Raw genomic sequence first — 21111 nt, forward strand, 5'->3', positions numbered from 1 at the left:
CATTCAGGGAAAAAGTGGAATTTTCTGAAAAGTGGACTTTAGAGCACTTACAGTAAGGCAGTTTTGGGCAGTTACTGGCATTCTTCAGTACACACTGCTTTTTGTTTGTTCTCTTGGTAATAAATAACTAAAGGACCAAATAAATAAACTACAAATTCAGTCACAATAATTCCAGTCTGCTCACCTACATAATGAGTACCATGCATGTTATTCTGCAGCTTATAGCCATACTATGCAATGTGGAGACTGTTGCCTCAGTTTGGCAGGAAAGCAGAAGGTAAGTGTTCCTTTTCTTCTGCAGCTGTCTGCACTGTTTTGTTTCTCTGACACAGAGCATAAACATCCAGTGTGGATATTTCTAATGGTACCTTGCTCAGATATCCTATGAAAAAAACCCTACTTCTTGCTGTACTTTGAGGAGTCAAATAACAATGATTTATCTCTTTATTTTGGATATATGTGACACAATAAAGGTGCCTGTTGAAGCAGCTGAAGGCATATTTTTGCAGGCAGGTAAAGCTCAGGTACCTTTTTTCTGTTGCATGCTGTGTGAAAATACCTAATCTCAATCTATTTCTTCCTAAAGCTGAACAATTTTGTGCTGAAAGTACTCCTCTTAATATTTAAAGTCTCCTAGACTGCCTATTTCTAATCTTTGGAAATACAGCTTTTGTGGTTTCGCTGCAAGTATCTCTAGGAGGAGAACTGTTGCCCCAGGCCCAGAGCTGGGTAATAATTAGCATAGACTGCGTGATTGCTGAAGGCTGATCATTTGCTTTATTCTACTATATTATATTATACTTGTTAAGAAGCTCGTAGCCCTTACAGACACTCCAACACAGCTTTGACCTAATTGGTCAATCCCTCAAAACACTATCCAGTGTCCAGTTATGAAATCACCCTTTGGTAAACAAATCTCCATAACCCATTCCACATATGCACAACAACAGGCGCAGCAAGTGGAGATAAGAATTGTTACTCATTCTTTCCTCCGATCTTCTCACAGCCTTCCCCAGGAAAACACCTGGGCAAGTAGTCTGTTGCCCTCTGTGGGCAGAGAGCTGCTGTCACAGAGAAGGAAGGCCTGGTCCCTATCAAATAGTCATGTGAAAAAAAACTGAAGAGCTGCTCTATCAGAAATTTGTCATTCGCAAGCTGAGCACAGGGACACCTTTCATGAGACAGGGTTGCTCAGAGCTCCATCCAGTCTGGCTTTAAATGCTTCCACGGATGGAGCATCCACAACTCCTCTGGGCAAGTTGTGCCACTACCTCACTACAGAAAACTTCCTCTTAACATCTAATCTAAACCTACTCTCTTTTAATCTGTTCCCCCTTATCCAGTCAGTCCATGCTCTTGTATAAAGGCCTTCTGCATCTTTCTTGTAGGCTCCCTTCAGATATGGGATGGCTGCAGTGAGGTCATTCCTATGCTGCCTCTTTTCCGGGTTGAACAATCCCAGTTGTCTCACCCTTTCCTCACAGGAGAGGCACTCCATGCTCTGATCATCTCAGTGGCTTCCCCTGGACTCTCTGACAGGCGCCTGTCCCTGCTGTGCTGGGAGCCCAGGGCTGGATGCAGTGCTCCAGGTGGGTCTCAGCAGAGCAGAGCAGAGGGGCAGAATCCCCTCCCTGCCCTGCTGCCCACGGGGCTCTGGGTGCAGCCCAGGACACGTTTGGCTCTCTGGGCTGGGAGTGCCATGGCTGGGCCATGTGCAGCCTCTCACCCACAGCACCCCCAAGCCCTTCTGGGCACGGCTGCTCTGGGGCTGCTCATGCCCAGCCTGGGCTGGTACCAGGGGCTGTCCCAGCCCAGGGGCAGCACCAGCACTTGGCCTTGTTAAACCTCATCACATTCCCAAGGGCCACTTCTCAAGCTCGTCCAGGTCCCTCTGGATGGCATCCCATCCCTTACAAGTGTCACCAGCACCACTCAGCTTGGTGTCATCTGCTAATTTGCTGAGGGTGCACTCGATTCCTTTGTCTGTGTCATTATTAAAGACATCAAATAACACTCATCATCATATGGATCCAAGGGACACCACTTGTCACAGATGTCCCTGGCACTCCAAGCCATTGATCACTAACCTCTGGATGTTACCATAAAACCACTTTCTTATCCATCTATCAGTATGGAATTGGATCCATCTCTCTCCAATTTGGAGAGAAGGATGTTGTGAGGGACCATGTCAAAGGCTGTTCAGAAGTTCACATAAAAGACATCTGCAGCCCTTCTCTTGTCCACTAATGGAGATATTCCACCATAGAAGGCCACTAGATTGGGCAAGCACTTGCTTCTTATGTTTTGATGGTTATTTTTATTTTAACATTCAGATCTAATTAAAGCACAGGTTTAGCATGCTCAGTTAGAAATGGTCCAGACAGAAGATTTGATTATTAGAGAGAATCCACAGCAAGCAGCATTGGCCAGCAGCTTGGCCCCCCAGTATACCCAAGGCTGTGCAGCTTAGGATGGTGCTAGCAATTACCGATGGCAAAGTTATGCTCTCATGTGATGCTATCATGTCTTCAAATTCAAGAGAGATGTGCCTTATTTCTTGGTGAGTGATAATTATCAAATCAAGATTCTTTTTTGAGTCATCCCTTTTGTAACTGATGAAGACAGCAGTGAAGTCTCTTCTGAAGTATGACTCAACAACAAACCACCAGAGCAGTGTGGCCTGCGGGTGTTTAGAGTGTACTGTGCAATCCAAGACAAGGTGCAAACTGTTCTGTGTACTGATTGTGAAATGGCTTTTGCTTTCCAAAGAGTACTCTTCTGTCCCTCAAACCTCTCAATAAAGAATAGCAGAGAAGGTATTTTGATTTCCATGCCCACCCCTGAAGTTCGTGCTCTCCACTGTCACCCTCAGTGATGTTCTTCAGTAGCTGAAATATTTTTACCTCCTCTCCTATTTAAATTGTGTGACTTAGCATCTATTTCAATGTGGTTCTCCAGTAACACTTTTTCTTCAAATTTAATGTGGAGGTGACAAGTTTGCAAATTTTTGCAGGATCTTGATTCTTGTAAACAATGTTGTTGAATATATGTCCCTTTGATTTCCCAGATAATCTTAATAGTGGATGCATTAGTGGTGTTTCAGAGTTTAAGAATCATTTGCAATGAGATTTTTCCAATTATTTTTTAGTTTTGTTTATCTAACCTCAAGTAAATTCAAAACCCTAAAGCTAAATCTGCAGCAAATCATGTGAACCTCATACAATCTGCTGGAAAGGCCCATGCATGTGTGTACATCATTCAATTAATATTCTTGGTAAAGTTGCTAAATTGTGATTATTATTAATTGCTAATTAGGACTATAAAATGATAGTATCACTTAGATTGGAAAAGGATCTTTAATTATGTGAAAAAATACTGCTACCTGAAAGTCACTCAGAGATTACCATCAGTTTTAGTTTGCAGACAGTTGATGGCAAGGCTTCCATTTGCATTGGAGAGTTCAACTCAGTCTTTTCTGCCTGTGATTTCTACTTTAGACTCTAAATAATGCCTTACAACAACCTCTGGGGAAATCTTTAGGATGGGAAGTAGCTTGAGTTTGCTTTTTTAGGCACATGGCTGCTTTCCATGATTAATCCTTATTGCCTGTAAGGGTTTTGGCTCTATTTTTACAGCAATAATGTAACAGTTCAGAAATATATTTCAATGTAAATTTGTCTAACATCAGAATACTTGGTAATTGCTAGGAATAAGATAACTATCTGCTTCCAGACACCCCATCAGATGTGTCAATGTATCCTATAGGTCTAGCATCTAAGGTTTCTCACTCCTACTGTCTTTAAGGACAACCTGTCAGTCTTCAATCCAAGATGCCAGAATAGAATTTTTACTCAGAGGTTTTCAGTCATCCATCAGTAAAAAGGTGGAAAGGCATCCTGGAGATACAGTAAGGAACAAGCTGATTCTCATCCATTTACCAGGGCAGTAGATTCTCATTTTTTCCCGCTGTTGATGTTACTGTCATTCTGAGTGGTGGGAAATACATGGAAAATTGTACAGGAACTTTTTAGGAATTAATTGCTTAGTACGGGTACCTGTAAGATCACCTATTTATGGATGGAAGAGTTGGTTTTGAAGAGGCTAGGGAGCTACATCAAATTACTAATACAACACAGCTTTACAGAATTTCACAGAACTGCTGAATACATTGAAAAGCCTATGCTGAAAGGAACTTCTGGAGATCTCCTGTTCAAGGCAGGGCTTTTGATTAACTTATCCAGGAGTCCTGACAATAGTTTTGCATATTTCCAAGGAAGGACATTCTACCATTTCCCTGGGTAGCCTATTTCTATGCTTAATAGCTGTCATGGCAAAATTTTGGGCAAGTCTGTGATCCCTGAGCTGATTAAGGCTTGATAACTGAAAAGCAGTAGATTTATTTTCTCAATAACAACTTAGTACGTATGTAAACTTAAAATAGAATAAATGGCACCAGAAAGTTGGATCTACTGCTATGTCTTTGTTGTCCAAACTGCAAATTTCTTAATCTTATGGAATCAGGTTTCGTTTGTTTGGACTCCTGTGATATTTGTATGATGTAAGGAGGTCAAAGAGCAGAGGGCAAAGCCCTGCCTACAGTGAAACCCATTGGCACCTCACACTGCAGGAGCAGCAGATCTGCCAACCAGCTGGGGTCAGCAAGGAAGGTCCCATTGCAGAGCAGAGGCAAGGGCCTTAACTTGGAGAGAGGCAGAGAGAATTGCTTCACAGAGAATGAATAATCATCATGTAAAGCCAAAATGGAATAAGTTACTGAGAATAAAAAAGGCAATTCATACTTCAATGCTCCATTATTCCTTTGCTATTAACCACTGAAGATAAGATCACCACTAATAGCCTTGGCTTTTAAACTTGATATAAATCAAGTTTATGCTATAATGCATCAGTTTTTAATATCTACCAGTGGGTGCTTTAAAGAAACTTGATTTCCATTAAGTAATGGCCTTACATGTACTGAGAACTGGAAGTTTGATTGTATTAAAAACTGAGCACTAATATAACAAGTCACTCTCAAAAAAATAGGCCTAACTGCAGGAGTATTCAGCTTGGCAAGCTGAACAATAGTAAGGAAGCTAAACATGTCTGTGTTTTCTAGCAGTGTGAGTTATCCCGTTACCAAGTAATACCTTTGTTTCTGAGATTTCTTTCAATTCTGGAAGGCATTTATGCTTTTATGCAGGGTTAAGAGCAACACCATCAAATTAAATTGGCTAAAATCACGAACATGTATTGAAGTGCTACATCCATTTGAGATGTGCTGCTGTGTGTGTCTTTAGCTTCACATATTGGGGAGCACAACCACTCTCTGAATAGGAAAGTGCAGATGTTTTCTGTGTATTATTGCTTCTTTCTCTTCAATAACATAACCCACCAGAAGAGCATTTGTATGCACAAAGATCTAAAAAAGGAGGAAAGACCTGGCTTATTAAGTCTTCGAAGTTGTTTTTAATGTAATTTTAAACCACCAAAGAATTTAAGATTAGGCAGCTGTTGATACATCTAAGTACTGCTATGAAAGTGAAACAGAAATCAGCTTGAAGGTGCTTCCAAAATATTAGTCTATGGTTTAAATACAAACTTACACGTGATTTTAGTATACTGCCCAGGACTGCACTGGAATGTTTTCTTTGACAGCTCTTCAGAAAAAGCCTTCCACAGGGGAACAAGGGAATTGAATGCTCCATCTCCAATAGATTGCAAACTGAGCAGCTGGAGCGCGTGGGGGCCCTGCGACCCGTGCACCAGCCAAAGGGTAAGCTGAACTTGCAAGTCTTTGCTCCAAAGTCACAACCAAAGGGATATCTCTCTGCCTGTTGGTTATCAGAAAGTGTCAGATTTCAGCTCTTAATAATGTTTGTTCATGATTTGATGAAACCCATAATAATGTCAGATCTGAAGCCATGGAGTAAGAGAATACTACAACCAGTTGTGAAATACTGCTCAAGTGTTCTCATTTACAGAGGTTTTTTCATAGAAAGTGTTTATTAAAAACTTTCATAGAAAGTACCTATGCTTAAAACTTTATTTTTCAAAACATTCTTCTCTTTTTAAATAAAAAAACAAAAAAACACAACTCCACAAACAAACAATTAAAAAAACCACCACAATTTCTTTTCCACAGAAAATTTATATTATCTTAGGGGAGTTCTTTTAGGGCTTTAAAAAATCAAAAATTTGAAAACATATATGAAAATATAAATTATTTATTTCCACACTATTTAGGAAACTAAATAGTGAAAATTAGCATATTTACATACTATGCAAGTATTATTAATCATAATTATTATTTAAATGTTATTTTATTCAATAATTTTGCCTGTGGATTTTCAACAAAAACTTCACCAAAGGTGTTTAGTTTTGAGAAGCTCTAAGTTCAGCTGGAAACCCATAAGTTCTGGTACAGTTCTCTTTTCTCTCTGAGCAACATTAATAGCGTTATTTCTCTTTCAAGTTTCGCTCCAGACGTATTGAAAGATTCGGGCAGTTTGGTGGAAAAGCATGCCTGGAGGCCCTAGGAGACACACAAACCTGCAAAACCAGCAAAGCCTGTCCTGAGGATCCAGAGCCAAACTGTGGTGCTGACTTTCAGTGCAGTTCAGGTAGGTTTTGCTTTCATGCCATAGCAAGTAAAGCAGTAACTCAGAAACCACATTTTAGTTCTGTGAATAAGTTACATCAGCCTCATGCTAGCACTCAAAAACAGTCCATGGACAGGTGGGAACAAAACCACAATGCCAAAACCACAGCAGCAAAACCCCTTATATAAAGCCCCTTAATAAGGGGTACATTTCTCTCATCTTCCATTTTAATTTGCACCTAATTTAAATTCTTCTGTAGCTTCTACTCCATGGTTAGAAGCACCATACTGATCTTCTTCACCATACATCCCTTCTTCTACCTTAACTTGCTACTGGATCACTAGGTTTTACAAAAAATCACCAGGAAAAAAACAAACTAGGGCTGAAGGAATCTCAACAGAATGGATGTGGATGTTTACCAATCTCACTGGCATGACAGACGCTAGCTGGAGACCAGCATGCACCCAGATGCAAAATAAGATATAAATTTGTAAAGTGATACAAGGCATACAAATGTAGGAAAAGTTAATAGTAGTAAAAACTAGTGAAAAGAAACACAATGATGGTAAATGAATTTGAAGTTCCAAGCCAATTTTTGTATTGCTTTTAACTCAAACACTGAAAAGTGCAAATAAAGCAATTAAAAATTAGAAAGTAAACCTTTAACTACTAGTTCACAGAGATTGTGTGGCATTTACAGGTGAAAGTGATGATATCAAAATGTTGATTTATTATGCTACAGCTAATTTACTAAAGTCTTTAAATCCTCTAGGGAAAAAACAACCATCTTTGTAAAACTACATCATATGTAAACTCAGGAAAGTTACTACTTCCCTGCTGCTTTAGAGCACAAATCACTATAGTTTTGGACACTACATGTCCATATTATTCAAATAATATGGGCCAAACAGCAACAATTAAATTTATTTAGAAAGATTTTTTGTTGATGTTGAATTGATATTTCCCTGTATTCTCTTAACAAAAATAACAAACCCCAACCAACCAAACATTTGAATTTTATTATAGAACAGTCTAGATTGCAACGATTTTCTTCAGATGACAGCAGTTCTCCTGCAATTTACTTTTCTCTGTCATCCCACTAACTTACAAATAACAGTAGTATGCAGGTTTTTTTCATTTGAAAGTGGGAAAGCATAGGATTTTAATCCTTCAGGACCACAGTAGAAATTTACACAGAGGAAGATCTTAATAAAGAGCAGCTGAGGGTGCCATTTAAAGTCCACCTTGATAAAAGTGCATTCAGGCAATGTTTTATTCCTTGATCAGGCCGATGTATAAAGCGAAGACTTGTGTGCAATGTGGATAATGACTGTGGAGACTTTTCTGATGAAGATGACTGTGAGTCTGACCCACGGTCACCATGCCGCAACCACGACATTGATGTGTCTGAAGTTGGCAGGACTGCAGGACAAGGGTATGTAGTAAAAGGGCCTCCTGAAGAGTCTGGGATTGTCTCCAAAGCCAGCTGAAAAAACTGGGTCACAGTGACCTTCCCAAAAGTGGAATATGAATTCATGGTAGCATTTGTATCCAGCAATGCTAAGCAGCCTTTGCAAGAACACTTAACTACCATTTTATTTTGTATACTTGTGAGGATAAAACATGCAGCGTAATATGCACTACAGACAGTGTAAATGGATCATAGTGTTAGTAAACAGAATCATACATACATGCCGCATGAATAAACTTACATTTTATTTAAAGGTAAATTTTATAGGTACATAGATTTGTTTCTAATAATATTTCTTCACAACCAATCAATAATTGTCAATTACTTTGCTCAAATGCATGTCTTAAAGGGAGAAAATATCTCTTGACTATTTATATAATGGGATGCCTTACTGCACAACACTTTATGCACAGTTCAATTCCAGTATTTCATTGTCCACTTCCTGATCTTTGTTGTTTACAGGAGCGTTCATCATTGATCTAAGTTGAAAATTAATCTTTCTGTTCTCAGACCCTGCTGGATTTCTTTCATCTCTAACAAAAAGAATACGTGACATATTGTTTACCTACAAATAGAGTTAGAAGGCAGCAATCCAAACTGAACAGAAGATAAAAGTATATTACTGCACAAGAGTGTGTTTAATGAAAATGATACATCCTTTTCATTTAACTTCTTACTCTGCAAGAGCAAAAATGCTGGGTTTTTAGCATGGGGAAGTAAACCAAGCATAAATGCAATTTTAGAAGCTTCTATTACAATCTTACTAAACTCTTGCATGAAAAAGTATTCTATAGAGATTCAGTAATGACATAATCTGGCAACTTTGATGACTTGCTTACCACTTTCTACACTCAGAAAGGTGCATATACATTTGCCAGATGTAAATATTGGAAATGCTATGAATCATGCACAAAAGGGCAAATAAACTATACAGAATCCTCCAAGGAGTTGTTTTTGGAAGTATTTCTTGTACATCAGTATATAGATGCTTAGAGGTATACAGCGGATGTGCCTGCCTCCCTGGTTTTGTAATGGTTTAGATTTCCTCTCTTATACTCCAGGAAATGCTGCCATTCCACCAGGTCACACCCTGCAAGAAGAGTCAATGCTAGGAGTAGCTGTATATTCCTTCTAAACATTTGATGGATGTTGTTCAGGCTTGATAAACAAGTGCCTACCAAAAATAAACTAATATGAGTTATTAAAAATACATATGGCTGTTGAGATGTACATTTTAAGTCTACAAGGAATGCTTTCTCACAGATGCACTTGTCAAGAAAAAATGTTTTTTCTCACAAATATGTTGGTAAGGAAAACTGGTTTTTACCTCCTTTTATGCCTAAGGTTTTCACTATGTTTAAGGTTTTATGTTGTTTATTTGTTTATTTCTCATATATGATCCTTCAAAAACTTTACAAAATATGTAACTAACTCCAGTACACAGATGAGAAGACACAAGAGATGAGACAAGTTGCTTGGATGGAGCAAGATCCAGTTCCACAGCCATAGCTTCCATCTCTGACAGAATACAGCTTTGCCAGTCTACAGATCATGTGTGCTGACACACTCTCTTTTGAGTATAACTTCCCTTGTGTTTCTCTTGTAGAATCAATGTTTTAGGGATGCAGCCAATGGCCAGCCCATTTGACAATGACTTTTTCAATGGTCTTTGTGAGCGGGTGCGTGATGGGAACACACGGACGTACTACCGCAAGCCGTGGAACGTGGCTGCCCTCACTTACGATGTAAGTGTGAATCCTTTGCAAGATGTCATGTGCCTTATTGAATGCCAGCTCCTGGAATACTCTTGGAAGGCTCAGGACATCTCTTGAGCCAGACAGCAGCTTTTCAGGCTCAAGCTTGTGCTAAAGGAAAAGAGTTTATGTTATCATTTACTTTGGCAGTCAAGCTCAGTTATGCCAGACAAATTCCCATGTCTGTGCTGCACCCTTGCACAATGAATGGAACTATCTTTCTGGAATGTTTGAAACATGAGCAGAAGAAACAAACAGAAGATGTACAGAAAGGATTACAATACCCAACTTTTACTAGGCAGAAGACAAAAATAAGCTACATTTTCAAGGACATGTAAAAGACTCTGATAAAAAGGCAGACATAATAATACAATATTCTGGTCCTACTTGTTTTCTTCCAACTAGTGATAATTTTCTCTGTTCCATTGGGGGGAAAAAATGTTTTTTTCTTTTTAATTTCAGACTATGACTTTCAGTCAGGTTTGAACACCAAAAACGTTGATGATTGCTGATAAAAATGTTAGACACTTTTCAGAAATCAGAGCAATTTTGCCTTCTAAATTACTCTAAGTAGGAACTTGACAAAACAAATACAATTTTAACCAGATCCTTCCTGAAATGAGTAAATCTGACCCAGAGATCTCTGGTTATGTTTGGTTATGATGTATAACAATTTTCAGTTGCTAAAATGTGATGCTCTGCTAAACTATAATAAAATAACTGGATTAGTTATTATTTGCTGTAATAAAAGAAGGCTGAATCATAATTCTGACTTATTTCAGAAGTCAAGAGCTTTTAGCAAATTTTAACTCTATTTTAGGAAGGAGAGACTATTATTCCTCACATAGAGTCATAGAATCTCCTGAGCTGGAAGGAACCCAAAAGGATCATTGATTCTAACCCCTGGCTTTGCACAGGACACTGCAAGGGTCACACCTGAGAGCATTTTCCAAATGCTTCTTTGAGCTCTGCCAGGCTGGCGCTGTGACCACTTCCCTGGGGAACTGTTCCAGTGCCCAACCACCCTGTGGGTGAAGAAACGTCTTTAATATCCAAACTAAACTTCCCGTGGCACAACTTCAGGCCATTCCGTCGGGTCCTGTCACTGCCTCTCCTCTTCCCTCACAAGGGAGCTGTAGACACTACAAAGGGGCTGTTGACACACATAAATTACTTTTACAGTGTTACATGCTGAGATTTAATACTCACTAAATTATTGTCACTGCAGCTTTCTGTTCACTTTTGAACCACTGAGCTGATCCCAATGAGGTAGTTTGCGGAGGGAGTGCTATTTCCATTTGTTTTGGTTTAAAAGAAAAAGGAGCTGTAAGAAAATGCATTGATATGTTCTGTAAAAAGTAAAGCTTTAACATGCTACATAGATTTTTCAACTACTGCCTGTTGTTTTCTCATGCAACCTTTTCTCTATCTTTTCTCAGACAAAAGCAGACAAAACTTTCTCATCTGTGTACTACCACGATCGTGTGAAAATGTTACGAGAGGTTTACATAGAAAAACAGAAACATTTTAGTGTTGACGCCTCTCTGAAGTACACACCTACTGATGGGAGCAACAAAAATGATTCAGAAGGAAATTTCAAATATGACTACAGAAAGAATTATACTTTTAATTCCATCCTGCAAAGCTACACAGAAAGGGTGAGATTAATTCTTCTAAATGTTTCAATGCAACTATTTTACAAATGGTACAGTTTATACAGTGTTAGAATTAGGCAATAATAATCTAAGTATTCTAGGCAGCTGCTGCTTTTTTAAAATTTTTTTAATTAAATACTGGTGACAATAGGGTTAAGATTTCAGACACAGCCAAATGGCAACTCAAAGTATCTTCTTTTTCCCACTGTTTATCTTTGACTAGCAAGCACCCTTATCTTCATCAGGGGTTTGGTGTTAGAAAGGATCAAGATGTCTGGTCTCATCCTGATTAAAGAGCAGCTCTGAGCTAGTGCAATGTGGGCAAATTAGATCAAGTCCTACGATGAAAAATTGCCACTGAGTAGGCCTATACTACATAAACACAAAATAAATTTTAGGAATAATGACCAAAAGGTCAAATCTCAGATATGTGGGTATCTGTGTACTAATACACTAGCCAGGGCTATAGGGAACAGGCACTAGCACTGGTACAAAGATAATCCACAGCTTACTAGCTTGCTGGCACAACTTAAGTGAGTGCTAGTTCTCCTAAGCAATGCCCATCCTGCACTTGCCCACAGCATGTTTGAAGGGAATGTTCTTGCAGACAGTCTGGAGAAAAGCAAGCCCATTTTGGGATTGTGCATAAGCCATACCTCTACCTGCCCTTTGAAACAGTGAAATGACCCTACCCCATTTTATTTGATAGCAAAGTAGCCTTAGCATTTAGTAAGGTCAAAATGAAATAGCTCACAAAAAGTGATGTTAGACATGCTGTTGTTTAATCCCAGGCAGCAGATAAGCCCCAGGCAGCTGTTGCTTCACTCCCCCACCAGCAGTCTTGAGGAGATAATGGGACGGGTAAAAACAAGAGAACTCCTGGGTTGAGATAAAGTTTAACAGGAAAACAAAACCCATGCACACAAACAAAGCAAAACAAGGAATTGTGTCACTGCTTCCCACAGGCAGGCAGGTGTTCAGACACCTCCAGATAAACAGGGCTCTATCATGTAAACTAGACTTGGGAAAACAAATGCCATCACTCCAAAACATCCCCCCCCTTTCTTCCTTCTTTAACCTGCTTTATCTACAGAGCCCAATGTCATAAGATATGGAAAAATCCTTTGGATCAATTTGAGTCACCTGCCGCCCACCCTCCCAAGCAGCCCCAGCCTCCTTGCCAGCACAGCAGTACAAAAAGAAGAAAAAGTCTTGGCTATGTGTAAGCAATGTCCAGCAGTAGCAAAAACATCTCTGCATTATCAAACCTGTGTTCAGCAAAAAACCCAAACATAGTCCCATGCTAGCCACTGTGAAGAAACTTAACCTTTTCCTTAGCCAAAATGAGCAGAACACATTATGGCCTAATCCAGCAGCTGTGTGCTAATGGAATTAACTGATCAGCTTACAATTTTCCACACTTTTTGCTAAGGTCTGCGACTACAATATGCCACCATATACAAGGCATATCAACTCCATAGAGCTGAAGTGCACCATGTGCAAGGAATACTAGATTTGCCTCAACTAATTAATATTATCAGGTTTGTCAGTCTTGTTGCTTAGGGCCTATTCAGAGCTCTGGAGGTTGAACAGATATAAGGGAAAGCTAAACTAAGTTTTATCACTGATTATTGAAATAATGCTGAAGAAAAAGATCTGCACAATAAAGATAAGCTGAACCCAACATTGTCTTTGTACCGGTATGAGTTTTCCTGGGATGGAAATAAACCATTTAAACCTCAAATCATGAATCTTCACAGACATAAAAGATCAAGCTCTATAGCTCAGGGAGTTTTAATGTCTGCTTGTAGTCTAGTGGTTTGTGATAGGAGCTTTGGACTCAAATCCTTGCTGAGAGATCAGTTCAGAGAATGAGACACAATCTGTCACAAGAAGAGTTCCATCACTGCAAAGTCACAGGGCTCCAGGGAAGTGGAGTGAAAGTCCCTGCATGAGAACCCTCCAGGGCCCACCTGAAAGTTAAATCCTCCATAATCCTGGAGGTGTCTGGAGGCACCTGGTGAGAAACTGTGTATGCTGGTTGGCAGGAATACTGCACCTACAAACATTTCCTCACAGTGATTTAGGTACCTGAAGATTTCTGCCAGTCTTAAGCAGCATCTGAGTCAGCAGTTTAAGATCCTTTTAATGGTGCTGGAAAAAATAATGGTCAGGAGAAAGGTCCCTTTTACATACCTCCTATTGGGCACTACTATTAAGGGAGTCACATTAATACTGCAAATAATAATGGGGTTTAGAAGGCATGTGCTCCCTTAGACTCTTAAGTACAACTATTTCACAAGATTTTATTTCCCAAGTTATGGGCAGTAGCTAGGTCCTAACTTAGAATATGATATAAAATCACCGGGAGTGAAATTTACAAAAATATCAGTTGTTAGTTCTAGATTTACAATGTATGTATGGCTCAAATACATAATATGGAGATTTTTTTCCTCATTAATTTTCCTTTTATGATGTTGGTTTGGAGTTTTTTGCTTTTAATTGGAACTGTGCTCTTCTTTCTAACAGTGAGGAGGGTTTTGTTTTTAATTGGAGCTGTGCCCTTCCTTCTGACAATCTGAGAATAACAGGGAAGTGGTCCAAAAAGAGAGAGAACTTAGGTCTGCTCTGACTATAAACAAAGAGGAAACTCCATCTGACCTGAGTGGGCAGCTTCTGCTATTTAGCAAGCCATACAGAACTACTTTTCAATGTTACAAAAGTCAGAAAGCCACTTTTCAGTAGGTATCGGGCTTCAAGACACCTGTTGTCAAATAGATCACAAAGGGCTTGCTGAAATAAGGGAAGAGTTCTAAATTGGAAGAACTAAAATAACTCTCTTGCTGGTTCCTCAGTTTAGATCAGAGAGCTTTCTAATTGTTATAAAACAAATTTGTCCTGTTTCCATACTGCGAGATTGAATGCCATGTTGAAAAGTGCTGCAGCTTCTTTACAAGTAAAACAGAATAGATTTTTGTGCTGTGCTGCATACCAGAATGGCACTCTCTTCTCTCTTTTCTCCCTGCATTCAGAACCAAACCTTTCTGCATGTAAAAGGACAGATTCAGCTGGGAAGGTTCCAAATTCGGAGTCGTGATGTTCGTCTCACAGACAGTTTCCTTGATGATTTAAAATTTCTGCCTGCTGAATATGACAAGGGGGAGTATTTCAAGTTCCTAGAAGACTATGGAACTCACTATGCAGTCTCTGGAACTGTAGGAGGAAAATACGAACTTGTTTACGTGCTGGATAATTATGCTATGTCTCGACTAGGTATGCTTTCTTGGCCTTGCTACAACCAAGTTCCCAGACTTTCAAAGAGACATGTGATGGTAGATCTGTGTTTGTGGAAAAATACTGAGAAAGTGCAGATTAGTGCATGCTGCTTGTGGCACACCAGTGAGATTACAGAATTACGAGAGATTACAGAGAAAAGAGTCGACTTCGTAATTTACAAAACTATTTGAAATCTCTGTTTTAAGTCTGTGATTGAGGGGGCCAAAGAAACCTTAAACAAACCTCATGAACACACTAGCAATAATTGCATCATTCACACGAGATCTTGTCCAAAGATAAAAAAACCTGCCTAAACCCTAAATCCTGTTTGGTAACTTTTTGTGGTACAGTCACTCTATGAGTATAGTGGTGACAAAAAGCAAGGAATAAATGGAAGTGCTTTCTAGAAGCCACATGGAGCATGTGACTGTGTTGAAATTGATTTCATAGCTCTCAACATTCTCACTGGGATATTCCATGCCCTCATTAAAATAGGAATGTGGAAATTTAATCTTCTCTCATGTGCAGTTCAGATATATGTGGGTTTGTGCTGGATTAAAGTGATCACATGGGAATAAAGTGAGAAAAGACAATTCTCATGTTGATTTTGGAAATCAGAAAATCAGTACCTGATGCTTGCACCAGCAATATCAAGATTACTGGTGCAAGTATAATATCAAATATTCAGGCTATGAAAAGGGACATGGGACAAATATGTTACTTTCTTTTCCCACTATTAGTCTGTTCATCACCTTGAGATTGTAGTTCTGGATTTTTTAAGTCCCAGTTTTAAGCAAAATTCTTTCTGAATACAGTGCTGAAGTGGCAGATGATATTGGGTTTGGGTTAAATAAAGAGAAAGGAGATGTTGGAAACAGTAGTGGGTAGAGGTAGATTAGAATTAATGGAAAAAGCATACTTTTAAGACATTAGTGGCCTTGATTAATTTTATGGGGAAAAGGACTGGAGAAACATAATTAAGGTTAGAAGAGAGAGACTGAGAGAATTCAGTAATTTAGCATATAAAATTAGTAAATATTGAGCAACTGCAAAAGACAAAATTTCAATATAATAAAAGGAAAAAAATGGTTCCTAAAGGAACCATTTTCTTTAACCATTTTCTTGAACCTGCTTTCAACTAGATAAAGAAAAGCAAAAATCCATTTTTTGTATTTTTATAGTCACTACAGATCTCACCTGCATCTGTTCAGGAATTTCAATTACAGTCATCCTCATATTTGTTAGATAGACAAAGAAAAAGTAAAAGATAAAGAAGAAAGCCACAAACATTTCCAATAGGCCTGAAATGTATTCTGTAAGAATAATAATATCTTGTTATTTATGCTTATTCAATCCATCTAATTACCTATTTCTATTCCCAGGAATCACTGTAGAAGATGTAAAAAAATGCCTTGGCTATCACTTAGATGCCAATATTGCATATGAAAACATACAAGCCAATATTAATGTTGATGGTGGTAAATGTGAACATATTCATAGGAAGGACAAATGTAAGTATATTCTTGATTTACATTACATCTTTTGCTTAAGAAAAGATAGCACCAGCTCCTTCCCCTGAATAATCAATATAGTTATTACTGTCAGGGGAAAGACAAATCCAGTAGAGCACTACAGGGGAGGTTCACATTTTTCCATGCTCCCAAGTCAAGAAGGCCTGAGAATGTGTTCCCAGCCTGCACACACATGAACACCAGCATGATGCATACAAACACACACAGACCATTGGCCACAAATAAATACAGGCAAAATACAGACAGTGCTCAGGCAAACACAAACGGCACAAATGGTTTCATCTTTTTCTCCTCTCCATTTAATCAGGGGGAAGTCTTTCAGTGGGCAATATCACAGAATCACAGGAAAGTTGAGGGTTAGGAGGGTCCTCTGGAGGCCACCTTGTCCAAGGGAACACACGCCTTCAGTCCCCCCACAATATTTATACGTTATATTAAATAAATATAATATTTATTTATACAGATAACTTCAGATAACCTTAAATATCCAGCTGAACCAGCAACTGCATCATTAGCCTCTCCTGTTAGCAACAGAGATACATAACACCAGGTCCACAGTTCCACTCCCATTGCTGGTGCAGACTCTCTGATGCACACTAAGACACACACACTGTGGATGTCTCCAGGGACTGGCCTTAGGGGCTCGGTCGATCCAGCAATTGCCCCTTAGACCATCTTACCTCCAGTTGCCTTGGACACAAGTGCACTCATATGAGGAAAGATTTCAGTCAAACCCAGAACTGTGAGGCCTCTCCAGTATTTGGCCTAGAAACCCAGTACCCAGCTCCTCCACTTTTCTCACTCTGGAGACCTAAAAGCATAGAATGGTTTGGGTTGGAAAGGACCTTAGAGATCATCTAGGTCCAGCACATCATTTTGGAAAGGTGTTCAACACACTAGATCAGGCTGTCCAGAGCCCCACGCAACCTGGCCTTGAACATTTACAGGACAAGGCACAGTTTCTCTGGGTAATCTGTTCCACTGCTTCCCTGCTCTCTGAGTAAAGAAATTCCTTCTATCATCTAATCTAAATCTCCTCTCTTTTAGTTTATAATCACTCTTCCTTTTTCTGTCCGTATCTAACCAAGTGAAAATATTGCCCTCCTCTCTCTTTAAAAGTCCCCTTCAAGTACTTGAAGACTGCAATGAGGTCTCCCCAGAGCCTTCTCTTTTCCAAGCTGAAAAACCCTGTCTCTCTCAGCTTGTCCCTCATAGGAAAGGTCTTCCAGCATTCCATCCATTTCTGTGGCCTCCTCTGGACTTTCTCCACAGGGTCCACATCTTCCTCATGTTAGAGACCCCTGAAAGCAGAGCAGAGGGGCAGAATCCCCTCCCTGCCCTGCTGCCCACGGGGCTCTGGGTGTAGCCCAGGACACGTTTGGCTCTCTGGGCTGTGAGTGCCATGGCTGGGCCATGTGCAGCCTCTCACCCACAGCACCCCCAAGCCCTTCTGGGCAGGGCTGCTCTCCACAGGCTCTTCTCCCACTCTGTGCTCAGGCCTGCTATTGCTTGACCCAGGTGTAGCACCTTGCACTTGGACCTGCTGAACTTCATAAGGTTTTCGTGGGCTCACCTCTCAATTTTCTCTGAGTGTCTCAGGATGGAATCCAATCCTTCTGTTGTGTTAATGGCTCAGCTTTGTGTCATCTGGAAACTTTCTGATGGTGCACCTGACCCCACTCTATCGCTGATGAAGATACTGATGAGAATCAGTCCCAAATAGAGCCCTGAGGGACACCACCCATCACCAGGCTCCACCTGGACGTAGAGCCATGACCACAACCCTCTGACTGTGCCCATCCAGCCAGTTGCTTGTCCACTAATAAGTCCACCCCTCAGGTCCATATATCTCCAACTGGGAGAAAAGGCAGTTATGTGGAACTGTATCAATGGTCTTACAGAAGGCCAGGTGGATGACATCTGCTGGTTGTCCCTTGCTGACTGCTGCTGCACCTGCATCACAGAAAGCCACCAGATCTAGGCTGCAGCAGCAGCTGCTCTGGGAAGTGGCATGGCTCCCATGCCATTTACCCTATATTCACCTGCTAGCCTGGCTTGACACCCTGGCATACGTATTGTCACTTGCTCTAGGGGCTGCCACCACAAACACCAGGTACCTATCAGCCCTTTTCCAGCTCTAGCTGCTGGCACACAGGGCTCTATACACATGCATGCACACAGAATAGAGTCCCTTCACCCTAGGAAAGCATTAGAATGGAATTTAATGGTGGGCCAGGACATATTGCAAAGATGAAGGACAATACACAGCACAGTAGCTCACAGATCAGTCATTTGCCTATATGCAATCAGGCCCCTTTTCTTTGCCTTTATCCCTTTATGCCATTCTTTGCATCTTCCACTGACACATCTTGCTGCTGACTCATCCTCAGCCCCATCTTATGGGGCTAATGGCTCTGTTGGAACAGGTGTGAGAGGAGTCAAAGCAGACGCTCCCTTTCTCTGGTTACCTTGTTTGTGGTCCCCTGCCTGTCATTGTTGCCCTCAGCTCCTCAAAGCCCATGTCTGGAGATGGGCTTTGTTTCACGTGGAATAAAAATTGCAAAAGGGAAGGATATTTACTACTAATGCATTAGAGGGAACTATTTTCAGTGCTCTGCTCTTGCATTTTAATTATGAAGCAAAAGCTCCTACTATTCTTATTCCTGCCCTTTTTTGGTTTAGCTCAAGGGATACAGTAGAATTACTCATTATCTTCTGCTCGACATCAAAGGACTGTGATCTCCATAATGTGTCTCAGTTTGTCCTATCCTTTCTTTTCCTTCTAGAGTTTTCTAATTTAATTGCAAAATTAAAGATTTCCTCCCACATAAGAGGTATAAGCAAAGAGATATTGAATTCTGATACAACCAAGAGTTCTCTCTATAATCATTTTACAAAGAGGGACAGGCTGCACTAGGAGGACAGCTGTTCTTCCAGATGCATGGACATTAAACAACCTGCTTCACCCTCTTTTTTTTTCTTTTCTGCAGCAGAAATGAATGATAATGCTATCATTGACGATGTCCTTTCCTTAGTTGAGGGAGGGAAGATTGACTTTTCAGTTAAAATCAAAGAAATGTTACTACGAGGAGCCAAAGCAGTTGATGTAGAGGATTACATGGAGTGGGCTAAATCTTTGGTTGATGCTCCAGTAGTGATACAGCAACGGGTAAGTACAGGTTCTTCAAAGCTGTGGCTTTTTACAGTTTGAAAGCTTTTGTTCTATGATCGAGGGGAGATTCCAAGTTTATAATCAACTTTCACACATTGCCTTTATCTTAACTGTTTCTTCAGATTTTTATTCCAGTGATGGTTATATCAAAAGGATTCAGAACTTTGGAAGTTCTGTGTTATGCATGGGCTTTTTTCCTTTTACAGCCTTCTCCAATATATACACTTGTTCCAGTTAAGATGAGAGATGCATATTTAAAGAAACAAAATTTGGAAAGGGCAATTGAAGACTACATTACTGAATACAGTGTGTGCAAATGTGAGCCCTGTAAAAATGGAGGCACCCTTGTGCTGGTAGATGGAATCTGCACGTGCCTGTGTTCAAGTTATTTTAAGGGAATTGCTTGTCAAATTCCCAAATCTACATTAGTGAAAGGTGAGTAAATACTCAAATTAAACTAAAATGAACATATCTGTTTTAACAATATGCTGACAAAATGAGCCTTTGTAAGAACACAGCACTCCTTTGTGCCTACTACTGTCAAATACATGTGGAAGGTAAGGTAAGTTGCTGGGTTCTTTCCATAAAGGGGGTGCTCTAATTAAAGTTCATTGTCCCACATACATTACTGTGTCTGGGAGTGACACAAAGTTCATTTAAGTACAGAGTATTGAAGTCTGGTGCAGTACTGGTAAACCAATTTCAGGCAAAAGCAATCTCACCAAGTCTTAAATTATTTTGTCTTCAGTTTTCTGCAAAAACTCAGTGTGTGCTAGCACATGATCATGTTTCACAATTACTGTGCTAGTTTAATATTAGGTCGGGGGAAAGGGAAAAGAATGCAGTTCCACAACTGACAACGTAAAAAATTTACTGTGCAGTAAATTCATTCTCTGGGGCCAGGTTTTTAACGCACAGGTGCCCAAAATGGACCTGAGAGCTTGTTTCCTAGCATGACAAAAAATGTTGAAAGCCCAGGGTTCTTAAGCACTGCCACGGACAAAGGCATTTTTAAATGCCAAATCTTTGTGATGAGTTGTGCTCAGGAGGCTGCAATGATGTGCAGAATCACCAAAACTGAGTTGAATCATGGTCTACCTTGAAAGAGGTGGATGGCCTAATCCTGTATGATGTCTTCATTCCAGTTGTGACTGATGGAGGCTGGAGCTGTTGGAGCGCCTGGTCCACCTGCATCAATGGAGAGAGCACTCGAACCCGCCAGTGTAACAATCCCGCACCAGGACCTGATGGCAGGCCATGCCAGGGAGAAAGCATTGAAAAACGGCCCTGTGAAGAAGGGAAATAGATACGCTTCTCAAAACCAGGTAAGCAGCCTCTTTAAATATGTTGCTGCAGTTTAGAATAAATGCTCAGTCAATATTTGGGGCATTTCAGAAATGCAGTTGACTAAGTGATGGGTAAGTTCACTTACATATTTCACTTAAATCTGTGATTTGAAAGTACCTTTGATCAACCACTGTGTATTGAATTTATGAATGGTTAGATTTGTATTTGAATGTTTTGACAAGTGATGTTATATTACAGAACTCAGGATTAGAATAGAATTCTGGATAAGAATAGACTAAAAATACAGTTCTCAAAAACACCAGATTTCATCTCCAGTCAGACTATCCATCAAAAAGTTTATGTCT

The 21111-nt window shown here is 40.0% G+C and overlaps 1 protein-coding gene across 1 annotated transcript; it reads left to right on the top strand.

Moving 5' to 3' along the window:
* Positions 1–191: 191 nt before the first annotated feature.
* Positions 192–20765, top strand: C9 (complement C9). Its single transcript, XM_054283555.1, has 11 exons — positions 192–277; positions 5656–5773; positions 6473–6620; positions 7887–8034; positions 9677–9815; positions 11264–11482; positions 14512–14752; positions 16138–16266; positions 19278–19456; positions 19666–19894; positions 20605–20765. The coding sequence occupies exons 1-11, from the start codon at positions 192–194 to the stop codon at positions 20763–20765; spliced, it is 1797 nt and encodes a 598-aa protein (XP_054139530.1).
* The last annotated feature ends 346 nt before the right edge of the window (positions 20766–21111 follow it).

This window comes from Melozone crissalis, unplaced genomic scaffold (assembly GCF_028551555.1).
Source record: "Melozone crissalis strain CALT ecotype California unplaced genomic scaffold, PUWL_Pcris_2 ptg000036l_1, whole genome shotgun sequence".
Taxonomy (NCBI): domain Eukaryota; kingdom Metazoa; phylum Chordata; class Aves; order Passeriformes; family Passerellidae; genus Melozone; species Melozone crissalis.